This window comes from Alligator mississippiensis, chromosome 4 (assembly GCF_030867095.1).
Source record: "Alligator mississippiensis isolate rAllMis1 chromosome 4, rAllMis1, whole genome shotgun sequence".
Lineage (NCBI taxonomy): Eukaryota > Metazoa > Chordata > Crocodylia > Alligatoridae > Alligator > Alligator mississippiensis.
In genome coordinates this window covers 84,223,427-84,242,757 of record NC_081827.1, presented here as the reverse complement: position 1 = coordinate 84,242,757, position 19,331 = coordinate 84,223,427, and the positions used below count along the sequence as shown (strand labels likewise).

Genomic DNA, 19,331 nt, shown 5'->3' with positions numbered 1-19,331 from the left:
TTTGAATTGATTCAGACATTTTAATTGGTCTCCTGATTCACTTCGGATTCAGAGTTTTGGCTACTGAATTAGGCTGAATCTCCTCCAAATCATATCAACACCTGAAGCTTCGCACAGGCCTAGAATTTATGCCAAGGCCCTTAATGTGTTTTTTACACTCAGTAACATAGGGTGCTGACAGATGTGCAGCTCCCTGCTCTAACTCATGGTACTTCACAGAAAGCACCAGGAGTTAGATCCGCCCCCACCACCCCCACCCCCCAACCCAAACAGACATTTGCTGTTTGATTGGAGGGATCAAGCTTCACTTTGGAGCCACTCCAGCGGAGAGAGGCTGCCTGCCTACAGCCTCTCCTCTCCCCAGCCCAGCCTCACTCCCAGCTCTCGTGCTGTCTGCAGGTTGGGAGTGGGGAGAAGGAAGGGGGCAGGGAGCTCCAGGCTGGGTTTTGCCCAGCCTGAGTTGGAGGGGGAGAGGCTTGGGGAGGCTGTGTGGTGGAGGGGCTCCAATCCACCTGTCACCCCTCCAGCTCAGGCTGAGCAAACCCCAGCCTGGAGCTCCCCCACCTCCCTTCTCCCCACTCCCATCTTGCAGACAGCACAGGGGATGGGAAGCCCTGATGATCACGCACAGGGACTGCCAGAAATTAATAATGGCACTTTGCTATGGAGATCCTTCATCTGAACCCTCATTAGATGAGGGTTAATTTGTTGTGTAATCAGGCACTTTCAAAGTGCTCTGCAGCTGTGCACTTCTGTCAGGGCACAGCTGTAGAGCAGTTTCAGGGAACTAATCATATGACAAATGTCACTTCTGTCAGCTCCCATAGTTGCTTTTCTGTGCTTTGGATCAATTTACATGGACTTCTACCTTGGGTGTAATATACTAACTTTTGAAAAGGACTGTGATTTGCACATGCATGCTGCATAAGAGGCCTAGTTCATAGTTGTAGAGCCTTTTCAATCTTTTTAAATTTGTGGACTCCTAAAAATTTTGAATGGAGGTGCAGATCCCTTTAGAAATTTCAGATGGAGGTGTGAACCCCTTTGAATTGTAAGTGTGGATAATCACATACTTTTGATTGATCATAGTCATATTTTGTGGACCCCTTAGACGTAGTTTGCCGACCCCCAGGGGTCCATGGACCACAGGTTAAAAACTATTGTTGTAGAATATATGCGTGAATTACAGTGGATATTTGTAGGCCATAAAATCTATGACACCTCAATGTACTATTAACTCAGATTTTCTGCCTTTTATTTGGTGAACTATGATTTGGACAAAAAACATCTATTACTTTAATAATACTGTATTTTATAAATTAAATTTGAAGTCCACTCGCAAGATTTCATGAGCTTTTCCTTTAATAAACTTCACATTTTTTTTGAAATATCGTGATTTGTTCTTAACGAGGCAAAACTTGCTCATATTTCTACTTATCATGACTGTTTTCAGAATTAGCTTTTTACTATGTAAAAGAAAGCTTTTTGTCCAAAAAGAGCTTTATATGAAATGTGGGAAAGTAATTCTAGTAATTCTTTTTTCAAATCACCTTGTGGTGATTCAATGAATAAAAGGGGTCCTTTCACTGATGGACCACAACTGCTTGACATATAGTTAAGATCCAGTTAAAATATAGGAAATGAGCACAAAGCACAAAGACCACAATGCATGCAATTGCTATACAAGTACACAAAGAGAGTGGAAGAGATTTCTTATACATGCTTCTCTTTGAGGAAAGCAGCAGTTAGAATATTAGTGATGGTGGTTCCAATAAAGCAGAAGAATCCAGTCATGAAACACTAACAAAATAAGGGGATGGGAGAGAAGTAGTAAGCAGGGTATAATATCCTGACTTCCCAGGCTGTCATGTCAACTTCTGATACCGGGAAGTGAAGCAGAGAAGAAAAGGTTTTTGACGACCACAAAGGAACCTCTGACTATCAATACTTAAACTGAGAGAAATGGCTTTTGCAGATTAGTAAAACATCCCTGCTAATGATTACATCAGAGAGGAACCAGGAAAATAAAGGGATTTTGTCATATTGTATATTTTCAAAAAATGAATCCATATCACTATATTCCTTTAGGAATGAACTACACTGAACCTGTAAAGAAACATCACTTTAAAGGAGTGAAGAAAAAGAAATGGATTTCTGAGGAATCAAAAAACTCATCTAGTACATATTTGGGGAAAGGTATTTTAAGGAAATACTTGACTAATTAGTTTTAAATAACCAATTAAAAAGTGAGTTTTTAAAATGTCAGTTTCCACTTCTGATTCTCTGTTGAGATCAAACACAACCTCCTATCAGTTAAAAGGTGTGTGTTTGTATGCTATGTATCCTTTATACTGATATGTCAGATATTAGGAAGTATCTTGAAAGTTTGATGTAATGTATTTTTTTACTTCCAGCAACGCATGGTTCTCACTCAAAAAGTGAAGCAAATTGCCAAAGAAGTTATCAAAGGCAGAATTTTGAGAATGCTTCTTATATTCCTTCTCTAAAAGCTTCTGGGAGAAGCACTTCTTTCTATTCGCCAGAATCTGGAAGATCAACAAATGTGACCAACAGCAATGTCAGCTTCAGTAAAGAATCCAAACTGAATATATCCACAGGTGGGCTCTTAATTATACAAGAATCCTTGTCATCCTGTATACCATTGGGCCCAATTATGCTCCTGTAACTTCCCTGCATCAATATATCTAAGCAAAATTTGACTCATGTCAGATAATCTTAAACAAATTATTGCAAAATCCAGAAATAAAAATGAGAAAATGTCATTAAGTTCTGGGGAAGCTGAAAAGTAAAGGCAGCCACAATTTGCTTGAGTAGCAAGTCCATTATATACAAAAGGTCCAGATAAATTAGTTCCCATGTCTAGTCACTTGTTCTACCTGAGGAGAAGGGACTGGCCCATGGCCCCCTCCCCATCCCTACCATATTAGAAACTACTGTCCACTGGAGCACTAGCAATAACTGCAGTCCCTAGCAACGATTTTGACCAGGTCTTGAACAGGAGTGAAACAGGACAGGAGGAATTTCTTGTAAATCCAAGAACAGATTGATGATAATTTAGCACTGAAAGTTTTCTTAAAACTTGTTGCATTATAGGCTGGGAACAGCTTATTGTCCCACTCTTTTGCACCTTTCTGGTTTGAGTTACTCATATGAGTTTTAAATCTGTCTTTTGAGATCTCTATAATTTGTAGAGAAATCTTGAAGTTTCTTAAAGACAGCATTGAGTATTTTATCATCTTATATCCCTCATGTGGCATGCAAACAGATTTAAAATGAAACTACTCCAAGGTGCACTATATTATAATTTACTGAGAAAGTTATTTGAATTCTTAGCTATATACATGTTCATAGTATTTCATCCTGCACAGTCAGGCTATGATCTAAGCACTGCTTTTATGCCATCTGATCTTCATTAGTTTCTTAATTAAATCCATTATCTACAAAGCATTCAAAACTGTTCAGTCAATTGGTTCAGGTATTATGTTGTCTCAGTGTGCTTGTTTTCTTCTTTAGTTATTCCAGGTTTTCTTTTTTGTCTTATTTCTTCTTGCCTTTATATATGTGAAAAGGTAATTTAAGAATTCAATAAAGAGAGAGAGAGCACAAAAGGCTATGCCTTCGGTTTAGTGTAATTAAATAAATTCTTTTATAATGTAATTAATTTTTAAAGCATTTTGAGACATTTTATAATCCAGTGTTCCATTTTTTACTTTAGTCTGTGTGCTGCATATTAATTCCAAAGATGATCTAATTGAACAACTCGGTAGTGAAAAGCTTGCTTTCCCCCTAACAGACATTCAGTCTCTTTTTTCCCCTCAACAGGAGACCAAACAAACATCCTTCTTATGATATTACTTTCTATTATACAAACTGGGATTTGGACATTACTGAAGCTTTTTATATCTTTTTAAAATCTATTGTGGCATTTTGTGATGTACAGTTTTAAGGTTGGTTATTTGTCACTTTCTATTTCAGCCAGTCTGAAGACAGAATTAGTATTCTGCCTGCAGTTCTTTTAGAATGGGACCAGTGACATTTTCTTTCTGCACTTGTTCCATCTTTGAAGAAACCCACTGCCTTCCTGGCAATACCTAGTACATGTCAGGAATTTGAGAAGAAACCTTCAGGTCAGATTCTGAGGTCCTGTCTCTTTCATTCTGGCAGCCTGTTTTCCAAGTATAGCTTAAAGTTTGCACTATGGCCTTTTCTTTATTTTTAACTTCTGACCTGTCTTATTAAACTAACAAAACTTTAACTATCACTGGCAATCCAGCAGCTTGGCTTTTCCTGCCCTTTGTGATTTCTGTTTCCAAAGGTATTTCTGGGAATTAGCAGTGTTTTTTTGGACAAGCTTTCATTTCTCACTGCTGTCCCAAAAAATGTCATAGCCATACCACTCCATCAGAAAACATGACAGAGCCATCACAAATTCTGGCAATTTCTTTTTTTTTTCCTTTTTCTTTTCATAGATTCATAGATTTTAAGGCCAGAAGGGACCTTGGAAGATCATCAGGTCCAGCCCCCCTGCACCAAGCAGGAAAGATAACTGGGGGTCAGCTGACCCCAGCAAGGTGACTGTCTAGTCTCCTTTTGAAGATTTCCAGGATAGGTGATTGTACCACCCCTGGAGGGAGCTTATTCCACAGTCTGGACACCCTGACTGTAAAGAAGTTTTTCCTAATGTTGAACCTGAATTGCTTTTCCAGGAGTTTGTGGCCATATTGTGGCTAGTTTTCCCCTCAGGTGCCCTGGTGAACAGTTGCTCACTAAGCCCTTGATGTACTCCTCTAGTGTAGTGGTAAGCTGCTACTGGGTTCCCTCTCAACCTTCTTTTCTTCAGGCTGAAGAGTCCCAGATCCCTCAGCCTTTCCTCATATGGCTTGCCTTTTAAGACTGATCATACAAGTGACTCTTGTTTGGACTTTCTCAAGCTTGTCCATGTCCTTGTTGAAGTGTGGTGCCCAGAACTGGACGCAGTACTCCAGCTGCGGTCTCACCAGTGCCGAGTAGAGCAGAAGAATCACCTCCTTGGTTTTGCTGGAGATGCATCTATTAATGCATGACAGAGTCTTATTTACCCTACTGGCTACAGCATTGTACTGCCTGCTCATATTCATACCATGGTCTATTATTATCCCCAGGTCCCTTTCATTCGTGGTGCTAGTCAATTCAGTGCTGCCAAGCCTGTAGGTATGTTGGGAGTTGCTCATCCCAATGTGGAGCACTTTACATTTCTCAACATTGAACTTCATCAGATGCCGATCCACCCAACTTGCTAGCCTGTCTAAGTCTGCTTATATCTGTAGCCTATCTTCAAGCGTGACCACGCTTTCCCATAACTTGGCATCATCCGCGAACTTGGTCAGTGAGCTCTTTCCCTTCACATCCAAATCATTAATAAAGATGTTGAAAAGTACTGGACCAAGCACTGACCCATGTGGGACACTCCTGCCCACTTCTTGCCAAGATGACACAGATTCATTTGCTATGACTCTCTAGCTCCTATCCTGCAGCCAGTTTCTCACCCACTTGACTGTCTCGGAGTTAAGCCCACAATCCTCCAATTTTCTCACAAGGACATTGTATACCTAAACTTCCAAAAGGCCTTTGATCTAGTATCCCACAATGTCAACCTGTTCTCTCGTGTCCAGGTGGTGAGTTACCTGGTCATGAAAGGAGATGAGATTGGTAAGGCAAGACCTGCCCGTGACAAAACCATGCTGACTGTCATGCAGAATCTCACCTTCTGCAAGCTTATCACAGATAGACTCCTTGATGAACTTTTCTAGGATTTTCCCTAGGATGGAAGTTAGGCTGATTGGCCTATAGTTACCTGGGTCCTCCTTCCTGCCCTTCTTGTGGATGGGCACAACACTGGCCCTCTTCCAGTCCTCAGGGACTTCTCCAGAGTGCCACAAGTTGTGGAAGAGTTTTGCCAGGGGTTCCACAATGGCTTTGGCCAGCTCCTTCAAGCACTCTCAGATGAACATCATCCAATCCCACTCACTTGTGTATATATATAATTTTTTAAATTGGTCATAAACCAATTCTATGGCAATATTAGGAGGGTGATTATTCCTACTGTGCTCATCCTGTACTGTACCTGGCATTGTTTTCCCCTGGGTCTGGTAAAAGACCAAAGCAAAGTAGTCAGTCAGGAGTTCAGCTTTCTCCTGGGTGCCAGTAACCAGCTCTCCTGAGTTGCTGAGCAATGGCCCCACACTCCTATTTTTTTTTAATCCTGTTCCCTAGTACCTAAAGAAGGACTTCTTGTTGTTCTTAATTCCCATTGCTAATCTAAGTTTGGTCGCCACTTTAGCCTTTCTTATCTGTTCCCTGCAAATGCGGGCTGTCGTGGAATACTCCTTCTTGGGGCCTGCCCCAAGATTCCATTGTTTATAAGCCTCTTTCTTAAGAGGAAGCCAAGAGGGCTTCCCAGCCCTTCTGTTACCTTTTCTCCTCATGGGAATGGACTTCCTTTATGCTTCAAGGATCATGCCCTTAAGGTATACTCTTTGTGTATACCTTCTGCCTTCGGTCCCTGGTCCACAGCACTTCCCTTACTAATGACCTAAGCTTTTTGAAATTTGCATTTTTGAACTCCAAGACTTCAATCCTTCTATCAGATTCGCGTGCCTTAAGTTGGGCAGTGAACATGATGGTTTTATGGTCGCTGTCGCCCAGACTTCCCTCTATATTTAAGTTGGTAACCAGGTTGCCTTCTTTGACCAGGACCAAGTCTAGCAGAGTGTCACCTCTGGTTGGCCCATGCACCTCTTGAGCCAGGAAGAGCTTTTCAAGAGACTGTTAGTTTTTCTCATACTCAAGATGATACCCTTATATGTGAAATTCCAGGATAGAAAGTTCTCAGACTATTACAAATGTTGAGAACATCCTCTTCTTAAACTTGTACATATCACACACACAAAAGCTACATTAAACGAGCATTATTAAGGTTTCATCAAGCATTTGTAAGTTACACAGCATTTGAAAATTATTTTTTTAATGTTTGTGCTTACTAAAATATCAAATATAGCTGATAGGCTACTATTTGCTTGGAGTAATTGCAACATCACAGTTAAGGTCAAGTTATTTATTGTACACACAAAGATGAATCCAACCCAGGTTGTTTTTCTATGAAAAACATTGCATTTTCCTCAAATTTTAATAACTTTGTCAGAATAAATCCCATGTATTTTAATCACTTTCAGATCAGTAATTTCTGAGTTTCTATCAATTCAAAATCAGACTAAAAATTCACTGAGTGTAATGAATTTTAGGGATCATTAATGTGGAGGGGTAGAATATGTTAATGCAGTAGAGAGTATAGGAATCCTTTTGGTATTCATCAAAGCATTTTGTTAATTAAAAGAAAAGATATTAATAGCAATATTTGTTACAATTGCATCTGTATGCTAGATGGTTAGCCAGTGTGATAGATACTCTGTTATGAGGAAGTAAATGTAATGGTGTTATACCCTCAGAGCCCTCCTCTCTCTGACATGGTTGGAATAACAGAGACTTGTTGGGATAGCTCGCATGACTGGAGCACTGTCATGGATGGATATAACCTGTTCAGGAAAGACAGGCAGGAGAGAATAGGAGGAAGAATTGTGCTTTATGTAAAAGAACCATATGATTTCTCAGAGTTTCAGTATGAAACTGGAAATAGGCCTGTTGAAAGTCTCTGGGTTAGGTTCACAGGGGACACCAACAAGGGTGATGTCATGGTGGGTGTCTACTACAGATAGGGTGTACAGGATGAGGCTTTCTTCAAACAGCTAGCAGAAGTTTCCCAATCACAGGCCCTGGTTCTCATGGGGGACTTCAATCACCCTGACATTTGCTGGGAAGGCAATACAGCAGTGTGCAGGCAAGCCAGGAGGTTTTTGGAGAGTGTAGGGGATAAATTCCTGGTGCAAGTGCTAGAGAGGCCAACAAGGAACCATGCTCTTCTTGACCTGCTGCTCACAAACAGGGAAGAATTGGTGGGGAATGTAGTAGTGGATGGCAACTTGAGCAGCAGTAACCAATAGATGCTTGAATTCAGGATCCTGAGGAAAGGAAGGAAAGAAGGAGAACAACAGAGTACAGACACTGGACTTCAGAAAAGCAGACTTCAGCTCAATGAGGGAACTGATGATCAGGATCCCCTGGGAAGCCAGTCTGAGGGGGAGAGGAGTCCAGGAGAGTTGGTTGTACTTTAAAGAAACCTTACTGAGGGTGCAGGAATAAACCATCCCAATGTGCAGGAAGACTAGCAAATATGGCAGAAGTCTAGCTTAGCTTAGTAGAGAACTCTTCAGTAAGCTAAAATATAAAAAGGAAGCTTATAAGTGGAAACTTGGACAAACAGATAAGAAGGAGTATAAGGGTATTGCTCGGTGTGGCAGGGCACTGTTGGTGCCTCCCACTTTAAGGGCCTGGAGCTGGCAGCTGCCAGGTGCCTAATGAAGGCAGCCATTTTAGATTCAGAGCTGCCCATATAAACAGGGCAGTTCGGCTGCTGGAGGCCAGGCAACAACATCGCCTGGCTGGAGGACTGTTGCTATCATCTGGAGGTAAGGGAGGAGCAATAGGGGAAGGATAAGAGACTCCTGGTCCTGGGCATGACCTAAAACTGCACCCTGCTGGGAGTGGGTGGCCTGGTGGGGCTCTCAGTGGCGTGGGAGCCCCCAGGAAATGCCACGCCAGTTACCACCCCGGTGAAAGGCGGGTCAGGGTGCCTTAACCCCTAGCCCCCACAACCAGGTGGGTTACCCCTTTGTTTGAAGGGCCCAAAGAGTAGACCCTCAGAGAATGAGAAAAGGGCCAAAGACTCAGGCCTATGTGAGTTTCCCCTGACTGGCCCGTGCTGGGGCCAGGACCGGAAGGGTCGAAGGGCCAGGGGTCCACCACGAGGGACGCCCAAGAGCGAGGGCCTGGGGTCCCGACTTGCCTGGAGATGGGCCAGGGCTAGAGGAGCCGAAGGTCTCAGTGGGGGGACCACACCCAAGGGGAGCTATGTGGGTCAGTGTGATGGTGGAAGAGGCCACTTGATGAAAGGATTCTAGATTGGGGTTCAATCAGGAGGATTCTGGGGTCCAGTATGGGGGCCGGTGATGATGAGAACATCTAGATGCCATCTGTGAGGCTTGGGCTGCAGTGTAGGGGAGGAATGGAGCCGCAGATAGCACCCCCTGGCATCAGGGCAGGAAATGGGCAGCCTCCCTCTTCTTAACATCTAATTGACTAATTAACATCAAGGTATGGCGGGCGAGAACGTGGGCGGTTGCCCCAAGAACAGGTGCGCGGGCCACACAGATCAGCCCCGAGCAGGCCCCCTGTTACACTCGGGTATGCAGGAATGAAATCAAGAAAGCCAAACCACAATTGGAGTTGCAGCTAGAAAGGGACTTTAAAGGTAACAAAAAGAGTTTTTACAAGTATGTCAACAACAAAAGGATGATTGGGGACAGTATGGATCCTTTACTAAATGGGGGAGGCAACCCCCAGAAGACTGTGATGGGATTTAATAGCAGCCTTCAAATTCCTGAAGGGTGGTTCCAAAGAGGATGGGGCTAGATTGTTTTCAGTGGTGGCACATGACAGAACAAGGAGCAATGGTCTCAAGTTGCTGCAAGGGAAGTTTAGGTTGGATATCAGGAAAAACTTGCTTAGAACACTGGAGCAGGTTACCCAGAGAGGTTGTGGACTATCTATCCTTGGAGGTTTTTAAGATGTAGCCTTGGGTGGGATCATCTTGTTGCTCTGTGGGGTCAGGCCAACTCTCAGGATCTCGATATTGCATTGTTAGACAGGAGGGTGAGACACAATTGCACATATGAAAACACACAAATCAATTAGGTGCGTACACACACACATACACACACACACTACCAGCTCAGGCACATACACATCCAAACCAGCCTAGGCACATGCATACCTGTCACCAATTCAAGCACATACCCTATACACCCCAAACGTTAGACGAAAATCAATTGTCCATACGCACACACTCAGTACACATACACAGATCACTAATTCATATATCATACACACAGTGACATATATATACACACACTCACCAGTTTACACACATACAACCCACCTACACATAGGTAAGTTCCTAACTTGGATGGCACGGTAGATATGTGTGTGCTTGGCGTACCTGGGGGAAGATTAAGGTGAGAGAGAGTTAAAGTGTGGGGAGTGAAAGTTGCCAGACCTTAGAGTAGAACCAATGGACTAGAGAGAAGCTGGCTGAAGAACTAAGACTTGGGGTTACTTAATGTAGATTGGGGCTGGAAACAGAGGGAGACAGCTGAGATATTGGGGGGCAGGGCAGATAAGTGATGGCAAGGAGGAGACAGCCAGGAAAGGGAGAGAGAGAGAGAGGCAGAAACCTGGGAGCTTGGGGCTGGAAACAGGATGACAGCTTAGAGACTGGGGGGGCAGATAAGTGGTGGCAAGGAGGAAAGTCAGGAAACAGACAAAAACCCAACTCAGGGTTTCAAAATAGCAGGTTTATTAAACAGACAACACACTACACAGCCCCATGAAGTTATTGGTACACACACATGCACATGCATTCATAATGGCAGCAGGAGGAAGAAGCAGTGGAAGGGTTGGAGTCCAGGTGGGGGAGAGAAGCAGAGTCCAAGTCCTTGGTTGAAGAGGGGGTGGGGGTGATAGCTACGTATCCAGGCTGGAAAGGGGTCTTTGTCCAGTAGGAGTTGTCCAGAGGGGGGTCGCCAGCAGGGCCTCTGGGTGGATAGGTGGTGTGGCATGGTGCTGGTCCAGATAGAGAGGGCGTCCCAAGTTGTCAGTCTTCACTACCCGTTTTTATGGGGCAGACTACCTCTGATCTCCGATGGGGAGGGCCTGTCCAGGCAATGTCAGTCCTGTCCCAGAGGGCTCCAGGTGTTCTTACTGAGCATGTGCAGCCTGGCACAATGGTGGGTTGCCTCATCTTTTGTTTCTTGAATGCTGATGAGTGGTTCCAAGGGCTGGGTCATTGGTCCAGGTATTGATGGTTTGGTCATTCAGAGGGAGCTATTTTTAGACCTACTGCCATTGTCTCTCAAGCACCCTCATTCATCCCCATTCATTCAGGAATCAAGTTACATAGGAGGGGTATGTGTGAGTCATAGGTTACACAACCGGGCCTGGGGACAGGATGGAGACTTGACAAACAAAATGGAAACAAAATGGAAACTTGACATGACTTATGCTAACTTACATAAGGCCTAAATCATATAGTACCAGTAAAACAGTAATATAGAACAGTAAAAATCAATATAAACATAAAGATATACAATATAAACATATACAATATAAAGAAGGAGAAAAAACATCATACGATCTAGTTGGGGATGGTTCTGCTTTGAGCAGGGGTTGGACTAGGTGACCTCCTGAGGTCCCTTCCAATCCTGATTTTCTATGATTCCCCACCTTTTTATATTTGGCAGCATCCTTGGTTGAGAACCACTGTTGGGCTGCTTCAGCTTCTCTCAGTGGTTCTCAACAGAGTGAAACCGTCACCACCAGATAAAATTGCCCCATGCACCTAGTGCACAGACAGACTCGGAAGGGCTGTAACATGTGCATACTTTCGTGCTTTATTAGAATTCTTTGATAAGCCTAAAGCTGGCAGAAGAGCCACCTCATTGTGCAGCCCTTCCTGGCCTGAATCTTCATGGAGTGTCACAGAAACAAAGGCACACAGAGCTGATGTCACTGCACCACATGCCTCTGTTTTGGGGTAGAGTATGTGGGGAGCAGATCAGAAAAAGCTGCCACACAAATTGGCCCCCTGCCTGCTTTAGGATTGTTAGAGAACCCTAATGAAGCAGGAGACCATGTATGTGCCATAGCCCTTCCTGGTCTGGCTGTGCACTAAGTAGAGCACTTTTACTTAGCCACAGTGGTAGCACTTGTGCCATGGCACCTCTGAGGGGGTCTCACAGCATCCTGCAACAGAACCTCTGGTATAGGACAACAGCACAAGACTGCCTTTTGTTATATTCCCTCAGTACTATTCCATGCATCCAAAACTTAAGGTTAAAGAGATACGTAAGAAATAGACTTTGCTAGTCCAGGGGCATTTATGCTACATTTGAGGTCTTCTACAAAGGAAATGTTGTGCTGCCTAATTCCATGATCTCAGTGGAAAAGTTCTTCTGGTTTGGGAGCTTCTATGAGTCTCCTGAAAACATGATATAGGAATACAATTAATTTCTTAACAATTTGGTGACTAAGTCCTGATTTAATGGTATTTTTTATTTCAAGATGGCATGTAATTTGTGTGATGTGTCAGCTGATACTTTAGCTAATAATATTGTTTAGCTTGTGTAGCAGGATAAGAATCTGTGTACTATGATTGCAAGCAAAAGTATAAAAATATATATATTTTCCAACAGACAAATGCACTTCAGCATCTTACAATGCACCAATTTGGAGAAAAAGAAGCCCACATACAAAAGCATACTCTAAGTCTGAAAAAATCCATTCAGGTACCTGCTTTAAAGCATTACTTCCAGTGAATGTTAAAAATGACATCTCTGTTTTAATTATGTCTCCAGCTAGAATCAGGAAAACACTTTTAAAAGATATCCAGCCCAAAATTACTGTTTTTAAGTGATACTAAGAAGTCTGAGTTGTTAGCTCTTTCTTGTTGAGACTATGTTCTTTTACACATTAGCTCAAGAACTGCTTCTTACAGGTCACTATTATGTGTGCTTCTGATATGTCAGACAGATGCATGACTTCCTCTACAGACAAGAACTAGGCACTTTTTACTGAATAGAATGGCCAATGGCTTGTAGTGGTGGACAAAGTAGTATGGTTTTGTAAACTAGATTACTAAAAGTTGGGCTTTTGTCCCTTTCTAGTGGTTTCTCCATGTATAATATTTAATGTGCAATAGCTGGAAGTTAGGGGACTTATGTCCAGAGCCACAAAAGGACTTAGGCATCTAGAATGCCTGTACATGAGCAGGGAGTGGTTGCTCCAATGCACTGTAATTCCAGTGCATTGGAGTAGACCCAATTCATCAATTCTGCTGGAGCATGATAATTGCCATGCTCCAGCAGCCTCCCGCATCTCATGTATCAGCATTCCCACACTTCAAAATGGTGGCAGGATGCTTTCAATCTGGCCAGTGCAGCTATTGGATCCGGCTTACAGAGCTAGAGTTTGGCAGTGTTCAGTGGCAGGAGGATTTGCTTACACTGCACCATGAGTAGCTGTGTGGCTGCAAGCTTCCCTGTGCCACACCAGGCTACTCTCTTCAGCATTTAGTGTTGGCTAATGCAGCTCCACACTTAGCTTGCTGGCTGTTGCAAATCCTATTCTGTGGTGTATTCACTTTCATGACACTTTTCTCTTTATTGCAATAAAGTATAATTTCTATTATAAGTTCTACACATCTAATTCAGCAGTGGATTTCACTTTGGGAGCCAGGTAGGTGCCTAGAAGTTAGGTATGGTAAACCTTAGTGGCATCTTTCATTCAGCATCGATCTGAGACAAGGAGACCTATCAATCATGTAACTTGTACTGCTTGTGGTGGTGTCTCTGTGATCCTCTCCTGGTTCCAGGTATGAGAATTGCTAGGTGGTTCAGGGTAGGTTCTATCTCTACTGTATCAAAAAGTCTTACCTGGTCCTCAAAATTGTTACTTTAACCAAAATCCTCTAGTTGACAAATGCCTACTAATGGGCTGAAATTTATTGCCTGACCTGCTAGAATTGCTGCTAAATTAGTAAGTTTTTGAGTGCAGGATCAGGCTCCATGGTTGACTGACTGAGGTTATTAAACAACCTTTAACAGATTTTTCCATTTACCTATATTTGCTTAAATTTTTGCAAGTCACCTGTATAGATTGTATACATAATGTATATCTTTAATACATATGGACATTGTGGCGGAGCAGCATTGGGGTGCTTGCCACTTAGTGGGCTGTTGCAGGTGACAGATGAGCCTGCATGGTGAACAGCAGGGAGACACTCTCTCCCCTCCCCCCCCCCCGGTAGCCGTTTAAAGGGGGGAAGGTGTGTGACAGCTCCTTTGGTGTCCGCCACTTTGAGGCTGAGAGCTGGCAGGTGTGGGCAAGCCCTGATGAGGCGACCATTTTAGATCCAGGTCCACATGGCAGAAGCAAAAGTCTGCTGCAAGCAGCCGAAAGACAACACCCAGCTAAGCTGCTGCTCACAACACCTTGGGGGTAAGGGCAGGAGCTATGGAGATTGCAGGAGGCTCCTGGTCCTGGGTATGACTGAAAAGTGCACCCTGCTGGGGAAGGATATTTTGGTGGAGCTGCCTATGGCAGGGTAGCTCCCCAGAAATGCCAGGCCAGTTGCCTCCCCAGTGAAAGGCGGGAAGGGCACCTTATAACCCCAGCCCCCACAACCTGGTGGGTAACCCAGGGGCATAAGGCCTGTGTTTGGTGGACCCATGTGAGAGAGAGTGGGCGAGCAGTGCGAGAGCCTAGACAAAACCTTCGACTGGTCAATGCTGGAGCCAGAACCAGGATGGCAAAAGGGCTAGAAAGCCCACTGTGAGGGATGCACAAAGCCAGGGGGCCTGGGGTTTTGACTGGCCTGGAGGTGGGCCAGGGCCTGTGTGGCCAAAGGTCCCAGAGGGGGGCCACAACGGAGAGGGAAAGAGGTCTGGGGAGCTGACAGCCCAGGATGAGGGCGGAGTAGACCACCTGATTAGGAGGGATCTAGCTGCGGTCCAGACTCAAATGTTATGGGGCCCAGTGTGAGGCCAAAGCTATTAAGAACCTATGATGCCATCTGCAAGGCATGGGCCATAGTGTAGGGATGGTATAGAGCTGTGGACAGTGTCCCCTGGCATTGGGGCATAAAATGGGCAGCCTCACACACTTTTAGGAACAGCAAATCATGGCAGGCAAGACTGGGTGGACTGCCCATACAGAGACATGTGGGCGGGCTATGTTGAGATCCAGCCCCAAGTTGGCCCCCTGTCACAGACGCACAGTCACAAAAGGTTAAATTCAATAAAGGACTGGGGTGCATAAATTCGGCCCAAAATTGCAATTCAGATATCTCTTGTTCTGTTGTTGCCTACCCCTGGAGGCATCTCAGCTTACTAGATACCTCTGATTTTTAAAGTTTACCAGGCATCTAGAATTCTGCTTCCACATATACCCAGTATTCTCCTGGCCTAAGCAACTCAGCCCTGTCTCCTGCCTAATCCTAGTGGAGATACTGCAAACGTGTTGCTCAGCCTAAGTCTTTTGGTAGGTTGGTTGTTTGAGCCTGTCATAGTGAGGAGGAAGTTAAGTCCAGGTCTTCCACATCCAGGTGAGAACTCTCAGCCCTAAGCTATTATATAAAAGGTAGGTGACACCACCACCACCACCACTTAGTGCATCCTTTGAAAGAATATTTATAGGCACCCACCATCAAGAGAAGGTTTCAGGTTGTGGAACCTAAGTAAATGGAGATTTCTACCTACTGCCTTGAGTCAGATGCCTAATTATGAAAAAGTGGGATTTCAGATTCACAGTTTTTGGCTAGCTCTGAGGAGCTTCCTACTCGGCATGTGTGCTTTTTCTGGAACCCATTCTGAGGCACCCAGTTCTCCCTATGTCTAGAAACCAGCAATGAATGCCACTCTGTGGTCAGGTGCCTAAGTCTTTTACTGAATTTAGCTCACAGTACTTAAAGCTGCATTTTAGGAAGTTGTTGAGTAAAAGATAGTATTTATAGGCATTTTGAGGATGTGCAGAGATTATTAAGACTTGGCCATTTCTCTTTATTTAAATAAAGTATAAATACTATTATAAATTCTAAGCATTTACACTCTGAATAAGTCTTCAGAAGAACAGATTAATAATAATAGAATATACAAAATTTTGCTCTGTTATGTATTTTGACTACAGAGCCAAGAAGAAGTGGAAGCAAATAAAAAGCCAAGACTGATTTGGAGAAATGAACAAAAGAAAACCACGATACCTCATACAATTCAGAGGAAAAAATATAAAAATGCAAAATCAAAGAATAAGATTACAAAGTATTTCACACTGACGATCTGAAGATGATAAAATGCAAATTGTAAAAATAAGATGCAAGAAGTACACTGTAGTGTCTCAAACCTGATAAAAATGCAAATTAAAAAAGTCTATGCTGCATGTGTGGTTATGAAGATCTGCGGCATATTCAGCATGTTGCTGAAGTTTAATCTAGTTGGAAATTTTGACAATTCAAGTCATTATTTAACTTTGACCCTGGCTGTACAGTACAGATTGAAGCAAAACCTTATTTTTTATCTATATAAAGAAAAAAACCTTGAATCTAATAATAGATATGGCTAGCTGGACTTGCTAGCAAATCTGATTGGCACTTCAGAAGGATTTCAGTATACATACCAGCTTTGACACACTCTACACAGGGACAGCTTTGACATGGTTTTGGATGGTAATCATTTAACTCTTACCCTGATATTTGGTGACTGACTCTTCACTTATTTTTGAATGTTTGCTATTGATTGCAAGGAAAGGAGAATTGTATTGTGAATAAGATGACCAGACTGATAGTTAACTGTGGTAAATTATTCCAAACATTTTAAAGCTAAAATTTAAGAGATTATTCAAGAAGATGGAGAACAAAGCTGAGAAGATGATTTGAATTCTCAGTGCATTTACAATTAGCAGTGAACATCTGCTAGAGTTTGACTAGGGAACCTCTTTTTCTTATCTTTTCCTCATTTTCACTGCATGGTTTTGGTTTAGTGAAGCAGAAAGAAGCAACCTGTTATCTGGGAGAATTGATGTTTGATTCAATCAGATTCTAGGAGTGTTTTATCAGCCTATTTCATGGGGAAAGGAGAGAACATTGTGCAGCAGCATGGTGAATGCCCCTTCACTTCATGCTGAGACAAGAATTTGAGGCTGGACAAGGAAGTTATAAAGCATTTAGCAGGAGCAAGTGGAGTGGAATTGGGCAAAAATAGAGATCACAAGCTAAATTAAAGAGCACACAGGAAAAATCCAATTATCAAAGGAACAGAACGATTAAAAGTAAATGCCCTCAAACGTTTAAAAAGGAGAATGGAATAGTATTGCCTGGAAAACAACCTACAGCGGGTCAAAATTTTTCATGGAAAAGACCAACAAAGAAGAGCAATAATAAATTTACAAAGTAATGATTACAGTCAAGATTATTATGCATAACCTATTACAAATAGGCTTGCAAGACTGCAGAAAATACAGCAGAAAGACACTTTCACAGATGCTGCATCATTAGAATTACAGAGGTATTAGACCTATGCAAGTGGATTCCCATTCAACCTTCCAAGGGACATTGTTTAAAGTTTCACATCCAGATGTCTGACTGACTGATCTGCCACACTTTATACTCCTATATGAATATGAAGTTATCAGAATTAGAGCACAGTTTTGAAACTAACAAGTTATCAAAACAACTGTTGTTTATCGTGTGGTTTTTTTAATAGGAGCAGCTGCGCAAGCCCAGAAACAATTAAATGCTTTCCTTTTAACTATTTTCTAGCAAACTTTTGATCTTGCATTACTGGAAGTTTTTCATTACAAACCAAAATGAACACACAAGCTCAACCAGACACAGCATGTTTCAGTTTCAGTTTTAATAAATGGATTCAAGCTTGTGAATTTTCCCTGGTTTTTCCAAGACTGAGACGAACTTTATTCTTCTTTCATTTTTCATGGTGTTTAAGGTAACAATATCTCACAAGAGCAGTTGCTCTTACAAGTTTACTATCATCACAGATGGCCGATGTCTTGAGATAATGTGGTCCTATCTAACCTCACCTTTCACCCTTATTTAGTTTCCAAGTTTATTTCTGTGTCTTAATCCAGATCTGAGTACTCGTTCACAGACTTTAATTATTATGTATAAAAGCTAGGAAATAAGAGGACACTAATACTTTACTCAGTGTATATGCAGATGAACAAGTTACCTCTGTACATGTTTTAAAATACATTTATTTCAATTAATAAACTTTCCAGTCGGTACCCCAAGCTTTGCCTTTTCCTAAAAGCAAAGCTGTTTTGAAGGATAGTTCTTCTGGAACTTCCTTCTGGAGCCGTGGGATCCAGTGATTCCACCAGTGCCTTTTGCTGTGTCCTCTCTAAAGTTTTAAAAATATGTTGAAGCTTATCCCCCAAAGCATTTAGTAGGACTTAGAAATCTTCAGTCACTGCCTCCTACTGCATCCAATAGATTTTGCAGAAAGCTTTGATCCCAAATTCATGCTGTAACAACTAAAGCCATTTAACTGAGGAAGATTGCCTTATGCCTGAAAGCTTGCCTAAGATTTCTTTCAACCATACAGTTGGTCCAATAAAATATAACACCCAAAAGGGTCTTCTTTCACATATTCTCTAGACCAGTGGTATCCAACCTTTTTGACAGATATTCCACAAATTAGCCTTCTGCCCTCCCTGAATGACTTGTTCAGTCTGCTGCTGTGCTTCCTGCTCTGTGCTCCCTTTGTGATCTGCTGCTTTATTTTTTTGCTTCCTGCCCTGTATTTTCTGCTTCCTTCTCTCTGCCTGATCTGATGCTCTCCTTTCTGCCCCATATAGGTGTGTCCAGATGAGCATGGATGTTCAGTATGCGGTGCCACAGACCCATGTGGCACCACATGTCGCACATGCAGACATTCCCTGCACTGATACTTTGCAGCACAGTAGGGTGGGGGTTGATCCCAAAAGATCCCAGGGTAAAAAAAAAACCATGGCTAAAAAAAGCAGGGTGCAGCACACACCACCCAAAACTGGAGCCTGGCCAGCTGGAGCCATGCTCTAGCTGGCCAGGCTCCCAGCTGCAGGAGTGCCATGGCTGCAGCTCCCTGATGCCCCCAGGACAGAAGGTAAGGCTGCTGGGATCAGAGCAGTTGCTGGTCCCAGCCTTCCCTACCCCACCCAGGCTAAAGTGCCATGCACCAAAGAGTGCATGGCATGGGTGTTCTGCAGGGACAAGTAGCAGTGGCACAAAGTGTGCCGCTGCTACTTGTCCCTAGGGAAACACATGTTGCCATTCATGGGAACATGTCCTGTGTCATTGTATTCCTTGCTCCCTCTCCAATCAGTTGTGTGCCACACACACAGGCTGCCCATTCCACTTGTGCCACATGTGCCACAGATTGGCCAGCCCAGTACTAAACCATCATGGGTACAGCATCCCTCCAACACTACCACAAAGCCATGTAGGCAGTTATATATACATCAGAATATTTTCTCTAACCAGAGAAAGAATAGAAAATCTAGAACACGTTTTAACCCTAAGATGGGAAACTATGCAGAACAGAAAGCAGTACACT

At 43.0% G+C, this 19,331-nt stretch overlaps 1 protein-coding gene across 3 annotated transcripts in view; it reads left to right on the top strand.

Moving 5' to 3' along the window:
• Nucleotides 1–18,790, top strand: part of C4H12orf50 (chromosome 4 C12orf50 homolog) — a 49,058-nt gene extending 30,268 nt beyond the window's left edge. For all 3 annotated transcript variants that reach the window (XM_019480892.2, XM_006275043.3, XM_014610900.3), the window contains exons 9-12: nt 2,089–2,196; nt 2,415–2,618; nt 12,423–12,515; nt 15,913–18,790. In XM_019480892.2, the coding sequence (XP_019336437.1) occupies nt 2,089–2,196; nt 2,415–2,618; nt 12,423–12,515; nt 15,913–15,938 (431 nt within the window). In that variant the 3' untranslated portion in view covers nt 15,939–18,790. The remainder of the gene's footprint in view (nt 1–2,088; nt 2,197–2,414; nt 2,619–12,422; nt 12,516–15,912) is intronic.
• Nucleotides 18,791–19,331: the final 541 nt, after the last annotated feature.